Genomic DNA, 21,041 nt, shown 5'->3' with positions numbered 1-21,041 from the left:
GAAAATAAAAAATCTTTTTTTCCCACAAAAATTATATTTTAGCCCCTAGTTTTGTATTTTCCCAAGAGTAACAGGAGAAATTGGACCCCAAAAGTTGTTGTCCAATGTGTCTTGAGTACGCTGATACTCCATATGTTGGTGTAAACCCCTGTGTGGGTGCACGGGAGAGCTCAGAAGGGAAAGAGCACTGTTTTACTTTTTCCACACAGAATTGGCTGGAATTGAGATCGGATGCCATGTCGCGTTTGGAGAGCCCCTGATGTGCCTAAACAGTGGAAACCCCCCAATTATAACTGAAACCCTAATCCAAACACACCCCTAACCCTAATCTCAATGGTAACCCTAACCACACCCCTAACCCTGACACACCCCTAACCCTAATCCCAACCCTATTCCCAACCGTAAATGTAATCCAAACCCTAACCCTAACTTTAGCCCCAACCCTAACCCTAACTTTAGCCCCAACCCTAACCCTACCCCTATCCCTAACCCTAGCCCTAACCCTAGCCCAAACCCTAGCCCTAACCCTAGCCCTAACCCTAATGGGAAAAGGGAAATAAATACATTTTTAAAATTTTTCCCTAACTAAGGGGGTGATGAAGGGGGCGTTTGATTTACTATAAATAGTGGGTTTTTTAGCGGATTTTTATGATTGGCAGCCGCAATACGCTAAAAGACGCTTTTTATTGCAAAAATATTTTTTGTGTTACCACATTTTGAGAGCTATAATTTTTCCATATTTTAGTCCACAGAGTCATGTGAGGTCTTGTTTTTTGCGGGACAAGTTGACATTTTTATTGGTAACATTTTCGGGCCTATGACATTTTTTGATCGCTTTTTATTCCGATTTTTGTGAGGCAGAATGACCAAAAACCAGCTATTCATGAATTTCTTTTTTGGGGGGAGCATTTATGCTGTTCCGCGTTTGGTAAAATGGATAAAGCAGTTTTATTCTTCGGGTCAGTACGATTACAGCGATACCTCATTTATATCATTTTTTTATGTTTTGGCGCTTTTATACGATAAAAACTATTTTATAGAAAAATAATTATTTTTGCATCGCTTTATTCTGAGGACTATAACTTTTTTATTTTTTCGCTAATGATGCTGTATGGTGGCTCGTTTTTTGCGGGTCAAGATGACGTTTTCAGTGGTACCATGGTTATTTATATCCATCTTTTTGATTGCGTGTTATTCCACTTTTTGCTTGGCGGTATGATAATAAAGAGTTGTTTTTTGCCTTTTTTTTTTTTTGTTCACGGTGTTCACTTAAGGGGTTAACTAGTGGGACAGTTTTATAGGTCGGGTCGTTTCGGACGCGACGATACTAAATATGTGTACTTTTATTGTCTGTTTTTTTTATTTAGATACAGGAACAATATTGTTTTTTTTATTATTATTTATTTAGGAATTTTAATTTTTTTACATTTTTTTTTACTTTGCCCCGGGGGGGGGGACATCACAGTAAAGTGACAGATCACTGATCTGACACTTTGCTGTGCACTGTGTCAGATCAGCGATCTGACATGCACAGCAGGGAGGCTTCCCGGCGCCTGCTCTTAGCAGGCGCTTTGAAGCCACCTCCCTTCAGGACCTGGATGCAGCCCTGCAGCCATTTTGGATCTGGGCCTGCAGGGAGGAGGAGGTAAGAGATGCTAGGAGCAACACGATCACATCGCGTTGCTCCGAGGGTCTCAGGGAAGCACGCAGGGAGCCCCCTCACTGCGCGATGCTTCCCTATACCGCCGGAACACTGCGATCATGGTTGATCGCAGTGTACTGGGGGGTTAATGTGCCGGGGCGGTCCGTGACTGCTCCTGGCACATAGTGCTGGATGTCTGCTGCGATAGTCAGCTGACACCCGGCAGCGATCGGCCACGCTCCCCCGTGAGCGCGGCTGATCACTCTGGACGTACTATTCCGTCCTTGGGAAGTAGGGCCCACCCCACATGGACGGAATAGTACGTCCAATGGTAGAAAGGGGTTAAGGAGGATTGTAGAGACGCATGGGTCAGTGGGTGCTCTTGTCCACTGGCCTGGCTATCTTTAGAAAGACCGCAATGACCAGGGCTCATTCATCTGAACGTCCACTCCTCTACCCCGTTGGCAGACAACACAGGGTGAGGGTAAAACAGTGTAGCAATACTTTATTGAACCACCAACATACAATAACATATAAATAGTCCCAACTTATACACAAGATTGTGCAAATTACAGAGTCTCAGCGTTCCACTGGCTGGCCAATAAAAGAGCAGCTGAGACTTCGGGGCTTCCAGGGCCGACTACCCCCACCAGTGGCACCTTGATTTTGGCAGGCATCCACAGAGAGGAGGTAGTGACAAGCTTGGGAAGCTGACAGTCCACTGAGATACCTGGCCAGGTGATCTGATTGTCCCAACCTGACTTCTTTGAACTTTTTCACAGGGCCAGGTGACTGAATGGTCCCAACCTTGCTCCTCTGAATGTCTCCATAGGGCCAGGTGACTGAATGGTCCTAACTTGGCTTCTTCGAATGTCTCCTTTGGTTCAGTCATAGTCAATGGAGCAGATCTGTATTACTTCAGCTAGAGCCGTTGTTTCTTAACCCCTTAGTGACAAAGCCAAATTTTTGAAATCTGACCAGTGTCACTTTATGTGGTAATAACTCTGCAACGCTTCAACAAATCCCAGTGATTTTAAGAATGTTTTTTCATGACACAATATAATTTATGATAATGGTAAATTTAGGTCGATATGTTTTGTGTTTATTCATAAAAATTATCAGACATTTGAGAAAAATGTTGAAAAATTAGCAATTATCAAACTTTGAATGATTATCCCTTTAATCCAGATAGTCATACCACAGAAAGACATTAATAAATAGCATTTCCCTCATGTCTGCTTTACATCAGCATCGTCTGTAAAGTGTTCTTTTATTTTGCTGGCTTTTTAGGAGGTTTAAAAATGTACCAGCAATTTTTTTTTCTTTTAAGGAAATTTACAAAATTTATTTTTTTAGGGACCTTTCGATGTTTGAAGTGACTTTAGTGGTCCCATATATTGGGAAACCCAACAAAGTGATACCATTTTAAAAACAGCACCCACTAACATATTGAAAACTGCTGTCAGGTAGTTTATTAACCCTTCAGGTGATTTTCAGGAATTAATGCAAATTGGCATGACAGAAATGAAAATGTGCATTTTTGCCACCTAAATGTCTCTAACTTCTGAACAGGTTACAACAGCCGTTAGACTCTCAGGTCGCTATTTGGTCGTGAATTTGCCATCACAAACATCAGCACCACAAAATCATGATCTGAGTGCACCAATTGGGATAAAGAAGAAGCCCCCACGCTCTGTTAACCATTTATAATGAAGTAGTCACTATTGACAGCAGCATCTAAGGGGTTAAACAGATTTGGATGGTGCAAACACCGATCGTGGCTGATACAGCAAGTTGTCAGCTGTAGTGGACAGCCGGCAGCTGCTGGATTGTCACCTGTATGGGGATGCTATTCTCTTATATCGCAGGTCAGTTAAAAGATGTATCGGCGGTCATTAAGGGGTTAAGCTGCCATCCTGTAGAATGTCAAATATGTATTCCTCTTGATGGAGCCATGGTACCTTGACTATTGTTTGGTAGAGTCTCTCTGGAAACAGAGGCAGATCCCACTTTTATAGTTTGCAGCTCTTATTCACTCATTTTCCCACAGGACTGGAGGAATGTAGCAGGAGGTCAACTCCCTTTTGAGAATTCAATCAATCTGCATAGTTTGTCCTTCACTGTTTGCATGTCCTGGTAATCAACATATTAGCAAACATTGAATGTTCAATCACCTTGCATCCCTGTCTCCCAAGGACAGTAGGACAATAAGCTGCAAGGACTGATTCAATAGGTAAACAGCAGCCATTCAACAATTAGCAAACATTAATTCAATCTACAACAAGAGTCAAGTTCAGACTCATATGAACAATAGTTCATGTTCCTGGGCCTACTGAAATAATACATCTGGCATAATTAAGATTAAATGCTGTGTCGTCAAAAGGATCTTTCACGAGTTTTCCACATCATGGGATAGTGGTTGTGGAGCTGAATAAAACATAATTTTTATTTCTCATGACGAAGGTTGTTTGTGCCGAAACGCGCGTTGGGGCGTGGGACAGGCTCGTGGAAGGTCCCTGCACTGCGGTGGGTAATATCATTTCATGGTTATTTACTTATTCAGTTACTGGGTTTGCTATGTATCTGATACTATTATTGGGCTAGCGGTGGTGATGTCGGCTCGGTCTGTGGCAGTATATATATATATATATATATATATATATATATATATATAATTTTTTTGGGCCTTCATTTGTTTGGCCACTATATTATTTTGGTTAGGATTAATAATACAGTTGCTGCTTTATCTGGGGCCGACGTCTGCTCCACTTGCTCTGAACTATGTAGCATTTTTCTCTGCCGTTTGCATTGGGGAACTATATATGGGGCACTTGGACCCCTATACCATACTTTGATATTCTGCTGGGACCTTCCCCCAGCTTGTCTCTTGCTATTGTGATTGTGACTACTTAGCCCTTTGTGTTCATGTATATTGCTTTCATACACTTTTTTGGTCTTTGATGTTTTAATTAATAAAGTATTATATTTTATACGCTAATGCCACCGTATGTCATCTTTTCTTTGTTATGGTTTTGATATTTGATGATAGGGTGTGATATAGTCCTATCTTTGGTACAAGAAACTTTCTACAACTATTGAGTATGTACCATGTGTAGCAACACTATAAGCGCATATTCATATGAACAATAGTTCATGTTCCTGGGCCTACTGAAATAATACATCTGGCATAATTAAGATTAAATGCTGTGTCGTCAAAAGGATCTTTCACGAGTTTTCCACATCATGGGATAGTGGTTGTGGAGCTGAATAAAACATAATTTTTATTTCTCATCTCTATTGCGTAAACATTAGCAAGTAAATTTATATTCTAATTGATGCTAAGTCTAAATGGCTATTAGCAGAGATTCTTCTCTTGGACTGTGTACTTTTTCCTGACATGGCGCTGACTAATCATAAGCAGGAGGTCTCATATGGGGTAAAAAATAGCATACCCCTGTGGAACTTAGAACAAGGCTTCTCTGATTGAGACATGTAACAACACCCAGCCTTGCTGTCCTCGGTGATCTCTGCACCTACTTTGTAGAGTAAAGCAGATTTGAGGGTAATTGCAAACACCTTTCATTTCAGAGCAGTAATGGCCCCTTCACATTAAGCGACGCTGCAGCGATACCGACAACGATCCGGATCGCTGCAGCGTCGCTGTTTGGTCGCTGGAGAGCTGTCACACAGACCGCTCTCCAGCGACCAACGAGGCCGGTAACCAGGGTAAACATCGGGTAACTAAGCGCAGGGCCGCGCTTAGTAACCCGATGTTTACCCTGGTTACCATCCTAAAAGTAAAAAAAACAAACAGTACATACTTACCTATCGCTGTCTGTCCCCGGCGCTCTGCTTCTCTGCACTCCTCCTGTACTGTCTGTGTGAGCACAGCGGCCGGAAAGCAGAGCGGTGATGTCACCGCTCTGCTTTCCGGCTGACCGACGCTCACACAGACAGTACAGGAGGAGTGCAGAGCACAGCGCCGGGGACAGACAGCGATAGGTAAGTATGTACTGTTTGTTTTTTTACTTTTAGGATGGTAACCAGGGTAAACATCGGGTTACTAAGCGCGGCCCTGCGCTTAGTTACCCGATGTTTACCCTGGTTACCAGTGAAGACATCGCTGGATCGGTGTCACACACGCCGATCCAGCGATGTCCACGGGAGATCCAGCGACGAAATAAAGTTCTGGACTTTCTTCAGCGACCAACGATCTCCCAGCAGGGGCCTGATCGTTGGTCGCTGTCACACATAACGATTTCATTAACGATATCGTTGCTACGTCACAAAATGCAACGATATCGTTAACAATATCGTTATGTGTGAAGGTACCTTAACTGTGGGGGAAAGGGTAGTACAATAGAGCCTCTTGTCATTACAAACATGTCATGCAGGGGAGAAACTAAACACCCTCAAAAAAGAATCTCTGATAACACCCACTTGGCCTTAGCCAAGAATCTAAACTTTACTAGCTAATGTCTCTGCAATGGAGATGAGAAATTAAAAAACATGTTTTATTCAGCTATGCAGCCACTATTCCATGATGTGTCCACTTTAATATGCTAAAACTGGTGATAGGTCGTTTTTAAAGTTTGAAAATTAAGCTATTGAGAATGTACAAATGCACAGTTTGCTACAAAAGAGAGTTCTGATAACTGTACTGTAAAAAAATCATACACTTGTGTGTCCAACACATAAGCAGGACAAGTTACAGGTTTCAGCTGCTAAGACTAAAAAATAACGCATAATACACAATAACAGAGGTATTGGTAATGGCCACAAGAGACTCATACAACGAATAATAGCAAATTAATTATCTTTTTATTATTCAAAGAATTATCTTTACTTGTGTTAATTGTATATGACTATTTTATTTCTTTATTTTACTCACTTATATAGCTTCATTAATTCCACAGCGCTTTACAGACATCATCATCACTGTCCCCATTGGGGCTCACAATCTAAATTCCCTATCGGTATGTCTTTGAAGTTTGGAAGAAAGCTGGAATATCAGGAGTAAGGCCAGGTTCACATTGCGTTAACAGCAGCCCGTTCAACACATGCGTTAACGGGCTGCTGTTAACGCAAGTGTCGATGTGTCATCGCGCTAGTGCAGATAGAGCTAGCAGATGCTGTATCTGCGCTAGCAGTGATGGACCCGGAAACGCTGCAGCCCGCGTCCCAGGGTCTGTCACTCAATGACGGCACATCGCTAGCGCACGCCCATAGTGGGCGTGCGCTAGCGATGCGTCCGAAATAGGGCAAAATGGCGGCGTTAACGGACTGCGTTACACCGCATTATGCCGCGGTGTAACGTAGTCCGTCTAACGGACGCCATAGACGCAATGTGAACCTGGTCTAAACCCACGCAAACATGGGGAGAACATACAAACTCCTCGCAGATGTTGTTCTTGGTGGGATTTGAACCCAGGACTCCCAGCATTGCAAGGCTGCTGTGCTAAACACTGAGCAACATGTATACAGTATAAATGTATTTATATCCATTAGATGCATTCAGAAACTTTATTGACTAACCTGGAGATTGTGTTCTTCCTGGAGTAGTGTGATGCCTCTCAGTGGAAAGCCTGATCATGGGAGTACGTGCAGGAATTTGTGATGTTTGTGTAACTTTTCCATGTGTAGAATGCGGTGTCTCGGGGATCTTGACTGTTGGAGTGGATGGCATTCTTGTAAATCTTTTCATTGTGGGTGATGAAGTGGAAACATGACTTGAACTTGAAACTAGAGAAAAAGTTTCACAGAAATAAAAGTCTTTGCAAACAACTGATCAATTGGTTTAAACAACAAGGCCTTATAAATTTCAAAGAGAAGACTCTTTCTGTAATTTGCTATTGAGTTTCATGAAATGTGATTTTGCAGAAATAGTATATAATGTAAAATGACAGGAAAGCCTAAAGACCTGGGGGCAGTGAATTCAGATTTAAAGGGGATGTCGGGAAATAACTTGATGATGTGTGTTGGGCCATCCTTTTGGACCCAGCCCAGCTGGCAGAATTGGAACTTTTATCCACTTTAGAATATATCACTACTCCATTTTATTTGCTATGGAACTGCTGACCAATGTGCAAGGCTTTTGCCAGCAGCTCCATAAAGAATAAATGGAGTGGAATTAGGCATATAACTTGGCGCTCCATTTTGTAGCGGGAATAATGATGTACAATAACAAATTACGGTATATTGTGGTACCGTGTTAGTCAGAAAAATCGATGTGAATACTTTTCTGCCCAATGATGACAAAAGTATTCATGGAGTAATACCTTTATTGGCTAACCAGAAAATAAAATGTTTGCAGGCTTTCAGAGAGCACAAAGGCTCCTTCTTCAGGCAAGATTATAATTTTGTAATCCCTAATTGCATTCCCTACAAAACAAAAAATTCTGGAGTGTTTTCTCTCTTTGTGTGTTGTGCATTTCCTTTGTTATTCCTCCTTAAAATGTGTGAGTAAATTAAGACCTGGCTGTAACCACTCTCTTGTAAAGGTACCTTCACACATAACGATATTGTTAACGATATTGTTGCATTTTGTGACGTAGCAACGATATCGTTAATAAAATCGTTATGCGTGACAGCGACCAACGATCAGGCCCCTGCTGGGAGATCGTTGGTCGCTGAACAAAGTCCAGAACTTTATTTAGTCGCTGGATCTCCCGTGGACATCGCTGGATCGGCGTGTGTGACACCGATCCAGCGATGTCTTCACTGGTAACCAGGGTAAACATCGGGTAACTAAGCGCAGGGCCACGCTTAGTAACCCGATGTTTACCCTGGTTACCATCCTAAAAGTAAAAAAAACAAACAGTACATACTTACCTAACGCTGTCTGTCCTCCAGCGCTGTGCTCTGCACTCCTCCTGCACTGGCTGTGAGCGTCGGTCAGCCGGAAAGCAGAGCGGTGACGTCACCGCTCTGCTTTCCGGCCGCTGTGCTCACACAGACAGTACAGGAGGAGTGCAGAGCACAGCGCTGGAGGACAGACAGCGTTAGGTAAGTATGTACTGTTTGTTTTTTTAACTTTTAGGATGGTAACCAGGGTAAACATCGGGTTACTAAGCGCGGCCCTGCGCTTAGTTACCCGATGTTTACCCTGGTTACCGGCATCGTTGGTCGCTGGAGAGCGGTCTGTGTGACAGCTCTCCAGCGACCAAACAGCGACGCTGCAGCGATCCGGATCGTTGTCGGTATCGCTGCAGCGTCGCTTAGTGTGAAGGGGCCTTTAGAGTAAGGCTAAGTTATGCAACTTTTATATTCCATGTGAGTACTGATAAAACTGTCAGCATATGGACCAGTGTTGTTCAATAGGTCTGTTTATGTGACCGTTTTTTTTTACAAACCAAATATCGGAGTGAAAAAAAAATAATAGCATGCACTAATCTATTCCATATTTCAGATGAGACTTGCCTATTAAAGTCTGTGAGTTGCAGGAAAGCAGGAGGTAATGTCCTTGATGGTAGGTATGTATCACTTAGGTGGCTGGCCTCGGTAAAGCAAAGTTTGTATCTGTAGCCCTAGTTAACTGAGGGGGTTTTTAATCGACTGGATTTTGGGTCCGGGATCTAAGAGCAATCAAAAGAGCCTGGGTGGGAAAAGACACTCCCATACTCCAGTCTTACAGGCACAATAACAGGCAGCAGGGTTAGCTTGGCAGAGTGCGTTGTGTTGGCGCTGGAGAAAGACTGTTAATGGTGGACAGTCTATGCTAGAGACTGAGAAGTGCCTGTAATATGAAGTTGGTGAGACCATTTTGATTTTCTTTGTCTTACCCAGAGAAAGGACTGTTTTGTTGTTTAATTGTGCTGAAAAAAGGCATCTTTCAGTTTGTAGCTGTAAAATTTATGAATGAGGATAAACTTTATTCTGTTTTGATGTAATCACCTTGTGCGAATCCAAGTGGGTACCAGAGAACGGAAACCCCTACACAGTACACAAAGAAATTGGATTCCATACAGATCAACTGTTTAGCATCTGATTTTACGGCTACACTGTCTTTAATTACACTGTTTTTAGTCTTGTAAATCTTAATAACTGCTAATATATAAAAATGGATGTATATGGATGACAATACAGATGAAACATCATCCGTTTTCTTTCTGGAAATAAATTTGAACTTTTTTTTCATACGCTTGCGTGAACTTAGCCTGACTGTGTACAGATGTTTTTAGATTTTTTTGGCATATCTAATGTGACTATAAGATAATCAGTTAAAGATAGATCTCTTTACTTATAATGGCAGTTTTTACCTGAAGTAGTGAATGAAGATATTGTGTTGCTTGGAGTAGTAATAGGAACTAAAGGATCCCCTAAATAAGACACACAAAAAAAGGAAACAGTTAAGATAGAATCAAGGGAATGTGAACATTTCAGCTTTGCTTTCACAAATCACTTAATTGCAACAGGGATGAACAGATCTACAGATCTAAAGGTCAGAATCTGCCATCACTAAGGCTCACATTAGCATTTGGCTGGTCTGCATATGGCTGCGTAAATCTTCCCTTAAGCTCTGCCGATGCTCCGCCTACTTCCGCATGCGTCCTGCGTACCTATCTTTAACATTGGGTACGCAAGGACATGCGTTGTATGCGGATGCCTCCGCATGCATCGTTTTGACGTGCCTGTCGACCGCACGGGAACGCAACATGTTGCGTTCCCGTGTGGTCGGCGGACACGTCAAAATGACACATGCGGATGCATCAGCATGCAACGCATGTCCCTGCGTACCCAATGTTAAAGATAGGTACGCAGGACGCATGCAGATCTGAAGGGAAGAAGTACGCAGCCCTACGCAGAGCACCCAAACGCAAGTGTGAACTTAGCTTAAGGCTCTGTTCACATACATGTCCGTTTAAAATGTAATTCATGTGCAAAAGTCTTCTTATGTATCAGGTATGCAAGAAAGCAAAGGGGCCCCATTGATGATTCTGAGGTACTGTACATCTGTGTTCCATTTTTTAGACTTCAAGAGAAAGTTCTACTCAGGGGTGGACACAGAGAGAGGACCCATGTGCAAAAATAGTATATGGACTCTTTGCAGTAGCATTGTTCTGTCTATAAGAGTCGCTGTGTGCTGATTTGGCGATGGGAGTGGGCTTCCTTACCTTTTGGGTCCCTGTGTGGCTGCACCAATGATATGTCCACCCCTGGTTCAAATGTTCAGGACTTTTTTATTTCCATTCCAAAAAAGCCAGACAAAGCCCTAACAATCAATGGGTCCCCTCCACTTCCTTGCGTAACTGATACCCCAGATCACTTTTGCACATAAACATGGACATGTGAAAAGAGCCTAGCTCTAAATAAGCATGGTACAAAAACTTGCAATGGTACTTATATATGTAATATTACAAAAACTCTCTGGGAAGAGACTATTTGGCTCAATTTTAATCTGTACTTACTAATGCAGGAGATATTTCCATATTTCCAGGCTGCTTTATTAGTTTTATCATCAATAAGGCAAATGGCAAGATTTGATGTACCAGCTTGACGTTTGTAACCATCTTGACATATATACCGCAAGTGACTGTACACCTTATAGCTTCCTGAATATTGGTTCATCTTGGTGTTCTTCACTGTCTTTGGGTCTCTGCACACTAATGAGTAATACAAATGATATATGTTTAGATGTACCCAAAGACAACACAAAAGTCTCTGTTCAGACACGCAGTATTTTCTACAGGTTCGACTTGGAAATATTAGCATATTACCATATTTTCGGTCTGAGTACCGTCTGCATAAAAAGAAGAAAGACATCACATAGATAGCACACGGACATTCACTTGAATATACATAGATGAACTGTCTATGTGAAAAAAATAAAACAGTATACGCTAGTCTCATCTGCTTCTTGGATGAGAATCGTCTATAGATTTCAAAATATGCGTAAAAAACAAGACAAAAAACAGATGTCAGACAGCACAGACCAAAAGTTTGGACACACCTTCTCATTTAAAGATTTTTCTGTATTTTCATGACTATGAAAATTGTACGTTCACACTGAAGGCATCAACACTATGAATTAACACGTGGAATTATATACAGTTATATGAAAAAGTTTGGGCACCCTATTAATCTTAAGCTTAATGTTTTATAAAAATAGTTTTTTTTGCTACAGCTATTTCAGTTTCATATATCTAATAACTGTTGGACACAGTAATGTTTCTCAATAAGTCCACAACTAAGAAAGAAAAAATGCAACCGGCACTGAAAGGCTGTATATCAAACCATGGCAATTTACGTGTGATCTTGTGTGGAGTGGACGCTATTAGTTTCTGATGAGATCCGGGTGGTGCTATGCATGCAAAGTCCAAGAATCACAGTGAAGCGGATATAAGAAAGAAATGCCGCACTCACCCTCTGTCTTCAGCTAAAATATTGTCCTTTATTCAGCGTTTACGCCTTCACAGACATGATGCAGCATCTACGGGAATATACGAGGGAGCGGGGGAGTGAAAAGAGAGGATGACGGCCGTTTCGCGCACAGGCGCTTCTACATGGCGCTTCTAACTGCTTTAGTAAGTCAGTAAAAAGTAGGTAGGAGTATTTAAAACAAGAAAATGATAAGGGTGCCCATACTTATGCACCTGTCAAATTTTGTTTGAATGCAGATTGCACATTTTCTGTTATTAGATATATGAAACTGAAATAGCTGTTGCAAAAAAAAACAATTTTTATAAAACATTAAGCTTAAGATTAATAGGGGTGCCCAAACTTTTCATCTTGTAGATTGTGAGCCCTCGCGGGCAGGGTCCTCATTCCTCCTGTACCAGTTATGACTTGTATTGTTTAAGATTATTGTACTTGTTTTCATTATGTATACCCCTCCTCACATGTAAAGCGCCATGGAATAAATGGCGCTATAACAATAAATAATAATAATAATAATAATAATATAACTTCAAAAAAAGAAAAAAAAAGAAAAAAAGCAAGCAGCTCAGCCTTTAGAAGACCACATCAATCTGTGTGTCAGGAATCTGGCATTCACGGGAGGTGCTCATGTGTAAACCAACAGTGAAAACATCCGATAGATAAGAGCAAAACACGGCAACACTCACTGGTCCTGTGATGCAAAGTTTGTCTTTATTAAAGCTTGTGTCAACACACAAATCTTCACGGCACGGGGGAGTACGATGGAGTGAGGAGTGAACAGACGAGGACAACAGCCTGAGTCGTCCTCGTCTGTTCACTCCTCACTCCATCGTACTCCCCTCCCCCCCCCCCCCCCCCCCGTGCCATGAAGATTTATGTGTTGACACAAGCTTTAATAAAGACAAGCTTTGCATCACAGGACAGGTGAGTGTTGCCGTATTTTGCTTTTTCATATAACTGTACTTAACAAAAAAGTGTGAAACAACAGAAAATATGTCTTATATTCTAGGTTATTCAAAGTAGCCACCTTTTGCTTTGATGACTGCTTTGCACACTCCTGGCATTCTCTTGATGAGCTTCAAGAGGTAGTCACCGGGAATGGTCTTCCAACAATCCTGAAGGAGTTCCCAGAGATGCTTAGCACTTGTTGGCCCTTTTGCCTTCACTCTGCGGTCTAGCTCACCCCAAACCATTTCGATTGGGTTCAGATCTGGTGACTGTGGAGGCCAGGTCATCTGGCGTAGCACCCCATCACTCTCCTTCTTGGTCAAATAGCCCTTACACAGCCTGGAGGTCTATTTGGGGTCATTATCCTGCTGAAAAATAAATGATGGTCCAACTAAACGCAAACCGGATGGAATAGCATGCCGCTGCAAAATGCTGTGTGTTATGAACTGGTGGTTTAGGAGCAACATGGGACGAGCTCTGAAGGAGGTGGTAACTGTACTGACCGCAGTCCCTAAGCTCAACACAACACTAGAAGTAGCCGTGGGATGCTCCTGTCACTCCCTAGGCACCTCGTCACAGCCTGAGAACTAACTACCCCTAAAGATAGAAACAGGAAAACTATCTTGCCTCAGAGAAAATCCCCAAAGGATAGATAGCCCCCCACAAGTAATGACTGTGAGTGGAGAGGGAAAAGACATACGTAGAATGAAACCAGGATGTAGCACAGGAGGCCAGTCTAGCTAAATAGATAGGACAGGACGGAATACTGTGCGGTCAGTATTAAAAAACTACAAAAATCCACACAGAGTTTACAAAAATCTCCACACCTGACTAAAGGTGTGGAGGGTAAATCTGCTTCCCAGAGCTTCCAGCTTAACAGAATTAATCCAAGCTGGACAAAACATAGAATGCACAGAACGAATAAGTCCACAACATGTGGACAGAAAAGAGCAAAGAAAGGACTTATCTTTGCTGAACTGGGCAGGATATCAGGGAAATCCAAGAGAGATGTGAATCCAACCAGGAACCATTGACAAGTGGCACAAGCTGAAGGAAAGAGCCAGGCTAAATAGCCGAGCAGAAAAGACAATCAGTGGAAGCAGCTGCTGACTGCTAAACCCAAGGAGCAGCCATTCCACTTAAAACCACCGGAGGGAGCCCAAGAGCAGAACTCACAAAAGTGCCACTTACAACCACCGGAGGGAGCCCAAGAGCGGAATTCACAACAGCTGTGGTAGTCATGCTGGTTCAGTATGCCTTCAATTTTGAATAAATCCCCAACAGTTTCACCAGCAAAGCACCCCCAAACCATCACACCTCCTCCTCCATGCTTCACGGTGGGAACGAGGCATGTAGAGTCCATCTGTTCACCTTTTCTGTGTCGCACAAAGTCACGGTGGTTGGAACCAAAGATCTCAAATTTGGACTCATCAGACCAAAGCACAGATTTCTACTGGTCTAATGTCCATTCCTTGTGCTATTTAACCCAAACAAGTCTCTTCTGCTTGTTACCTGTCCTTATCCGGAGAATATGATGGGCACACTGTATAGTTCAATGAGAGAGGTGCTGGCTGGACATCCAACGTCAAATATACAAAAAATCAGCCGCACTCAAGAATTGATTTCAATGTAGAAAGTTTTCTTTGTTTTTATTCAAGTGCACAGGCACCACCAAATAATTTTAAAGAAAAGGCAAGTGATTGCGGACAAGGTTAACGTTCGACCAGGCACGTTCTTTCTCAAAACCTCACTTAAATAAGAGGAGTGGTAAGGAAGAGAAGGTATGGGCAGAGAGTCCCCAAGGACAGTTCCAAGTAGAATTAGGAATCAGATGTCCGTGTCATTGGTGGTGAGGTTAAGTGAGCTTTTGAGAAAGACCGTGCCTGGTCGAAACGTTAACCTTGTCCGCAATCACTTGCCTTTTCTTTAAAATTATTTGGTGGTGCCTGTGCACTTGAATAAAAACAAAGAAAACTTTCTACATTGAAATCAATTCTTGAGTGCGGCTGCTTTTTTTTTTGTATATATGTTACCTGTCCTTAGCAGTGGTTTCCTAGCAGCTATTTTATCCTGAAGGCCTGCTGCACAAAGTCTCCTCTTTACAGTTGTTGTAGAGATGTGTCTGCTGCTAGAACTCTGTCTGGCATTGACCTGGTCTCTAATCTGAGCTGCTGTTAACCTGCGATTTCTGAGGCTGGTGACTCGGATAAACTTATCCTCAGAAGCAGAGGTGACTCTTGGTCTTCCTTTCCTGGGGCGGACGTGATGTGAGCCAGTTTCTTTGTAGCGCTTGATGGTTTTTGCCACTGCACTTGGGGAGACTTTCAAATTTTTCTCAATTTTTCGGACTGACTGACCTTCATTTCTTAAAGTAATGATGGCCACTCATTTTTCTTTACTTAGCTGCTTTTTTCTTGCCATAATACAAATTCTATCAGTCTTTTCAGTAGAACTGTCAGCTGTGTATCCACCAGACTTCTGCACAACAACTGATGGTCCCAACCCCATTTACAAGGCAAGAAATCCTACTTATTAAACCTGACAGGGCACACCTGTGAAGTGAAAACCATTCCCGGTGACTACCTCTTGAAGCACATCATGAGAATGCCAAGTGTATGCAAAGCAGTCATCATAGCAAAAGGGTGCTAATTAGAAGAACCTAGAATATATGACATATTTTCATTTTTTTCACACTTTTTTGTTAAGTATATAATTCCACATGTGTTAATTCATAGTTTTGATGCCTTCAGTGTGAATGTACAATTTTCACAGTCATGAAAATACAGAAAAATCTTTACATGAGAAGATGTGTCCAAACTTTAGGTCTGTATTGTATGTGCACCATTCATACAGCATTTATTTTTAACTGATCCGATGCAATTATTCAGATTGGAAATTTTAAACGGACTTTTAAAGTTCCTTAATTATTGCTGTAAATAAACAAAGTCACACAAATGCCATGTGGATGTAAAAAAAAGACATAAGAATACTGTACGGACAGCAAACAAATTATCCAAACTGGATTTAAGTGTCACACAAGGACACACTGGCGCTTCACTGAACTCCTATTACAAAAGCCGCTGACACCTTGGCAGGTAACGTGTGCAGCCCTGCCAACTTAAATAGCATTCACAAAAAAACAATTAAGATTCCCGCGCTAGGTAATAGATGGAAACTGGTACTGAAAGATAAGTATTTAAATACCTCTGTGTGTTGTGTCTGATGTGCCAGAAGTGGCACTAGCACGTGCTTGGAGTGGTTGCTCCTGTTACAATTGTGCTGTCCATGCAGCTAAGGAAAAAGATGGCGCTTGCAGTCTAAAATGAGGGAGCGTCCTCCCGTAGGGATGAATCCCCCGCACGCTCGTAGCTATGGTGATCAGCTGTCAGCCTTAGCCGATGGCGCCGCCATGTATTAGCGCAACAAGCAGGGGACGTGATTTAGTGGTGACATCACCTGCCCGTGTTGACGGACACTCACAGAGGCCAACCCAACGTGTTTCGAGGGACCCGTAACCTTGAGAAAGAGGGACAGGTCCCTTGAAATGCGTCGGGATTGGCCCCTGTGAGTGTGGAAGGAAAAAAATGAAAATAACCAATTTTTTTATTTATAAAAAAAAGTATAAAAAAAGACAATGAACCACAAAAGTTGTTGTGCAATTTTTACCTGAATACGCCGATACCCCATACGTGTGGGTAAACCACTATTTGGGTGCACGACAGAGCTCGGAAAGGATGAGTGCCATTTGACTTTTTCAATGCAGAATTGGCTGGAATTGCGATCACATCAGAGGACAGAGAAATTAAATGGAAAATCTGATTTTTATTTTTTTTCGGTCGCCGCTATACAGTTAATGACGTTAATCGCAACACCAGGGTCAGTAAAAACTGACCCGAATCATGTTCTTTGGGGTTTCGAAGCTGAGACCCTGAAGAAATTCTGACTCTGGGGGGCGCTATAACATTTTTCCGCAGCGCTATTAATTTACGGCACTGTGGTTTAAGTACCCTTAACTGCCACCGTTAAAAGGCGCATTGGTGGTCTTTAAGGGGTTAAGATGTAATTGTTAGGGTTTTTTTTTCTTCAAATAAACTCATGGATGGTGATGTGTCTCAGGGCTCTTTGGGTCACTGAAAGCAATCTCAATCACCTGTGATAATTAGTTTGCTGGGTGAGTCCTATTAAAGGAAAACTACTTAAAGGGACACTGTCACCTGAATTTGGAGGGAACAATCTTCAGCCATGGAGGCGGGGTTTTGGGGTTTTTGATTCACCCTTTCCTTACCCGCAGGCTGCATGCTGGCTGCAATATTGGATTGAAGTTCATTCTCTGTCCTCCGTAGTACATGCCTGCACAAGGCAATCTTGCCTTGCACAGGCGTGTACTATGGAGGACAGAGAATTAACTTCAATCCAATATTGCAGCCAGCATGCAGCCAGCGGGTAAGGAAAGGGTGAATCAAACACCCGAAAACCCCGCCTCCATGGCTGAAGATTGTTCCCTCCAAATTCAGGTGACAGTGTCCCTTTAAGAAGGCCACATGCTTCAAGCAATATGTGAAATAAATAGGATCTATCTGTTGCCGAAAAGTGTCTAATGCCTTGGACAAAGTATGAAAACATTAGATATTTCACAAAACTTAAGCATGATCATCGTACAGACCTGAAGTTGTGCATAACTCTACTATTCAGTCACCCCTACACAGTGCTCACAAGCAGAAATGGTTGAAATGGGTCCAGACATACATGAAGAATAATTTTAGAACTGTCTTGTTTACTGATAAGTGCTGTGCAACCCTGGATGCAGGGGCTGGCTGGCACTTTTCAGCCTGGGGGGCAATCACAAGGCAGTGGCCCTCGAGTTACGGTGGCCCTGCTTTTCCCTGCTTACCTCTGGCCATTGCATTAAAGCAGCAGACATAACAGGCTTTAAAAACAGGCTGGTACAGAGATATGGGAGCAGCACCGAGCTTCCTACAGAGATATACGAGCAGAACAGAGCTTACTGCAGAGATATGGGAGCAGAACGGAGCTTACTACAGACATATGGGAGCAGAACGGAGCTTACTACAGACATATGGGCGCAGAACGGAGCTTACTACAGACATATGGGTGCAGAACTGAGCTTACTACAGAGCAGTATAATATAGTAAAATATATAGATGAATTAGAAATGGCGACACACGCAAACGTCATCTGCATTAGTAATACATGCACCATTACATAATTAGTTGTAGGCTGGGTTCACAAGAGTGAAGTTTACATTCTGTATACACACCACAACCTCCAGCCTCGCGGAGGGTATCCCTCCTGTAAACCCAGCCTGACAGGGACAACCCCTTATAAATGGAAGTGTGCTCCTCTAAACCATGCAATCACTGCCAATCCTCCAACCGTAAGTGGTGAATTTCCAGAGCTGGGAAATGGGAGTTCAATATTAGAACACGTCAACTTCGGTTCCCGTCCCGCCTCAAGGAAGTATGGTAGACAGGTGTGATAAGACTATTAGAAAAACTACTGCCACACACACGGCACTACATACTGGCAGAAGTGTGAAGGCATTAGTGCCTGTGTATTGACATATCAGAGGCTAGAGAGAAGAAAGCTTGGTCCCTCTTAGCTTCTGGCAATGTTTTACCTCAGCTCACATTTGGGCCATACCATCGTAAAAGAGGTAGACACATTTACCCACTGACCCTACTATTCATAAGGAACTGCTGTCTACCCCTTAGTTGCCCACTGTATATAGTCAGTGTGGGAATATGGGCTACAGAACAACACAGGGCGATGACACTGCTACCTGAACCCTTCAGCTGCCCCACAATATGCAGGGAGTAAAGGTACCGTCACACTCAGCGACGCTGCAGCGATATAGACAATGAGCCGACCTAAACTAGATCGCTGGAGCGTCGCTGTTTAGGTCGCTGTAGAGACGTCAAACACAACAACTCCAGAACGATGCAGGAGCGATCCAGTGACGTAACAGCGACTCACTTCTCGTTCTCGCTGGTTGTTAGCTCCATGTCAAACAGCCGGAGGGTACCGATCCGACACACATCTAGGGGCCCTATGCTCGTTGCTGGCGTCGTTGCTTTTGATGTCAAACATGATGATACACGCCGACCTGGTGACGAAATAAAGTTCTGGACTTCTAGCTCCGACCAGCGATGTCACAGCGGGATCCAGATCGCTGCTGCGTGTCAAACACAACGAGATCGCTATCCAGGACGCTGCAACGTCACGGATCGTTGTCGTTCTCTTTGCAAAGTTGCTGAGTGTGACGGTACCTTTAAACCAGTACAAAGTATGGCAGCCTCCCTGCAGAGCTGTCCAGGGCCGTACTGGGACAAAAAAGGAGCAATGCCACACAAACCCCACCAGCCCAGACTATAACACTCCCCCCACACCCGATCAGTGGATTTTCCTATACTGTGTTGTGCCCTTCAACGCTCCTCTTAAAGGCATTTTTTGAAGAGCCATGTGTGAATGCCGTCACAGTGCGCACGATTGACCGCTTCTTTAGAGCGCCGGTTCTCAGGATCATGGGGGTCCCAGCGGTCGGACCCCAGCAACTACAAAGTTCTCGCTCGGGAAAGGGGATTACTTGGTATAATCCATTTAAATGTGTTTTCCAATATATATATTTTTTATTTTTCCATAGTATTCCTGAAAATATTAAACCAATATTAACCCTCCCAAAGACCAATGTCACCTATCCGAGAACAGGACAGGAACAGGATTGGCAGGAGAAGTGGTACTGTGCATTGTATATATACAGGACAGGAGGAGTGGTGCTGTGCGTGTATATATAAAGTGCAGGAGGAGCGGTACTGTGCAGTGTGTATATACAGGAGAAGTGGTACTGTGCAGTGTATATATACAGCAGGAGTTGTACTGTGCACTGTATATATACAGGACAGGAGGAGTAGTACTGTGCAGTGTATATATACAGGACAGGATGAGTGGTACTGTGCAGTGTATATATACAGCAGGAGTGGTACTGTGCACTGTATATATACAGGACAGGAGGAGTGGTACTGTGCAGTGTATATATATAGGACAGGAGGAGCGGTACTGTGCAGTGTATATATACAGGACAGGAGGAGCGGTACTGTGCAGTGTATATATACAGGACAGGAGGAGTGGTACTGTGCAGTGTATATATACAGGACAGGAGGAGTGGTACTGTGCACTGTATATATACAGGACAGGAGGAGTGGTGCTGTGCAGTGTATATATACAGGACAGGAGAAGTGGTACTGTGCTGTTGTGAATTCTGCGGCAGAGCTCCCTCCTGTGGTCACAAGTGGTACTTCGGCTGATTCTCTCTGTGAGCTTCTGTTGGTGGAGGAAAGTGGTACTGCGGCTTCTGAGTTTCCTCCCTCAGGTGATCTGGTGAGGTCGTTAGGTGCTTCTCTACTTAACTCCACCTAATGCTTTGATCCTCGCTTCCTGTCAATGTTCCAGTGTTGGACTTGTTTTTCCCTGGATCATTCCTGTGGCCTGCTGCTCTGCATAGCTAAGTTCTTCTTTGCTATTTGTTTGCTATTTTTTCTGTCCAGCTTGTCTAATTGTTTTGCTGAAAGCTCTGGGACGCAAAGGGTGTACCTCCGTGCCGTTAGTTCGGTACGGAGGGTCTTTTTGCCCCCTTTGCGTGGTTTCCTTTAGGGTTTTGTGTAGACCGCAAAGTTATCTTTCCTATCCTCGCTCTGTTAAGAAAGTCGGGCCTCACTTTGCTGAATCTATTTCATCCCTACGTTTGTCTTTTCATCTTACTCACAGTCATTATATGTGGGGGGCTGCCTTTTCCTTTGGGGTATTTCTCTGAGGCAAGGTAGGCTTATTTTCTATCTTCAGGCTAGTTAGTTTCTCAGACTGTGCCGAGTTGCATAGGCAGAGTTAGGCACTATCCACGGCTGCCTCTAGTGTTGTTTGGAGAGGATTAGGGATTGCGGTCTGCAGAGTTCCCACGTCTCAGAGCTCGTTCTATGATTTTGGGTTATTGTCAGATCACTGTATGTGCTCTGACCGCTATGTCCATTGTGGTACTGAATTGCCTATCATAACACTGTGC

The 21,041-nt window shown here is 43.1% G+C and overlaps 1 protein-coding gene across 5 annotated transcripts in view; it reads right to left on the bottom strand.

Annotated features, from left to right (window-relative positions):
* The window catches only part of IL15RA (interleukin 15 receptor subunit alpha), a 122,413-nt gene that overhangs the window by 41,005 nt on the left and 60,367 nt on the right, over nucleotides 1-21,041 (bottom strand). For all 5 annotated transcript variants that reach the window (XM_069765321.1, XM_069765319.1, XM_069765320.1 and 2 more), the window contains 3 exons: nucleotides 11,050-11,244; nucleotides 9,901-9,960; nucleotides 7,178-7,384 (listed from right to left, as the gene is read on the bottom strand). In XM_069765321.1, the coding sequence (XP_069621422.1) occupies nucleotides 7,178-7,384; nucleotides 9,901-9,960; nucleotides 11,050-11,209 (427 nt within the window). In that variant the 5' untranslated portion in view covers nucleotides 11,210-11,244. The remainder of the gene's footprint in view (nucleotides 1-7,177; nucleotides 7,385-9,900; nucleotides 9,961-11,049; nucleotides 11,245-21,041) is intronic.

This window comes from Ranitomeya imitator, chromosome 4, assembly GCF_032444005.1.
Source record: "Ranitomeya imitator isolate aRanImi1 chromosome 4, aRanImi1.pri, whole genome shotgun sequence".
Lineage (NCBI taxonomy): Eukaryota > Metazoa > Chordata > Amphibia > Anura > Dendrobatidae > Ranitomeya > Ranitomeya imitator.
This window is presented reverse-complemented; position numbering and strand designations above follow the sequence as displayed.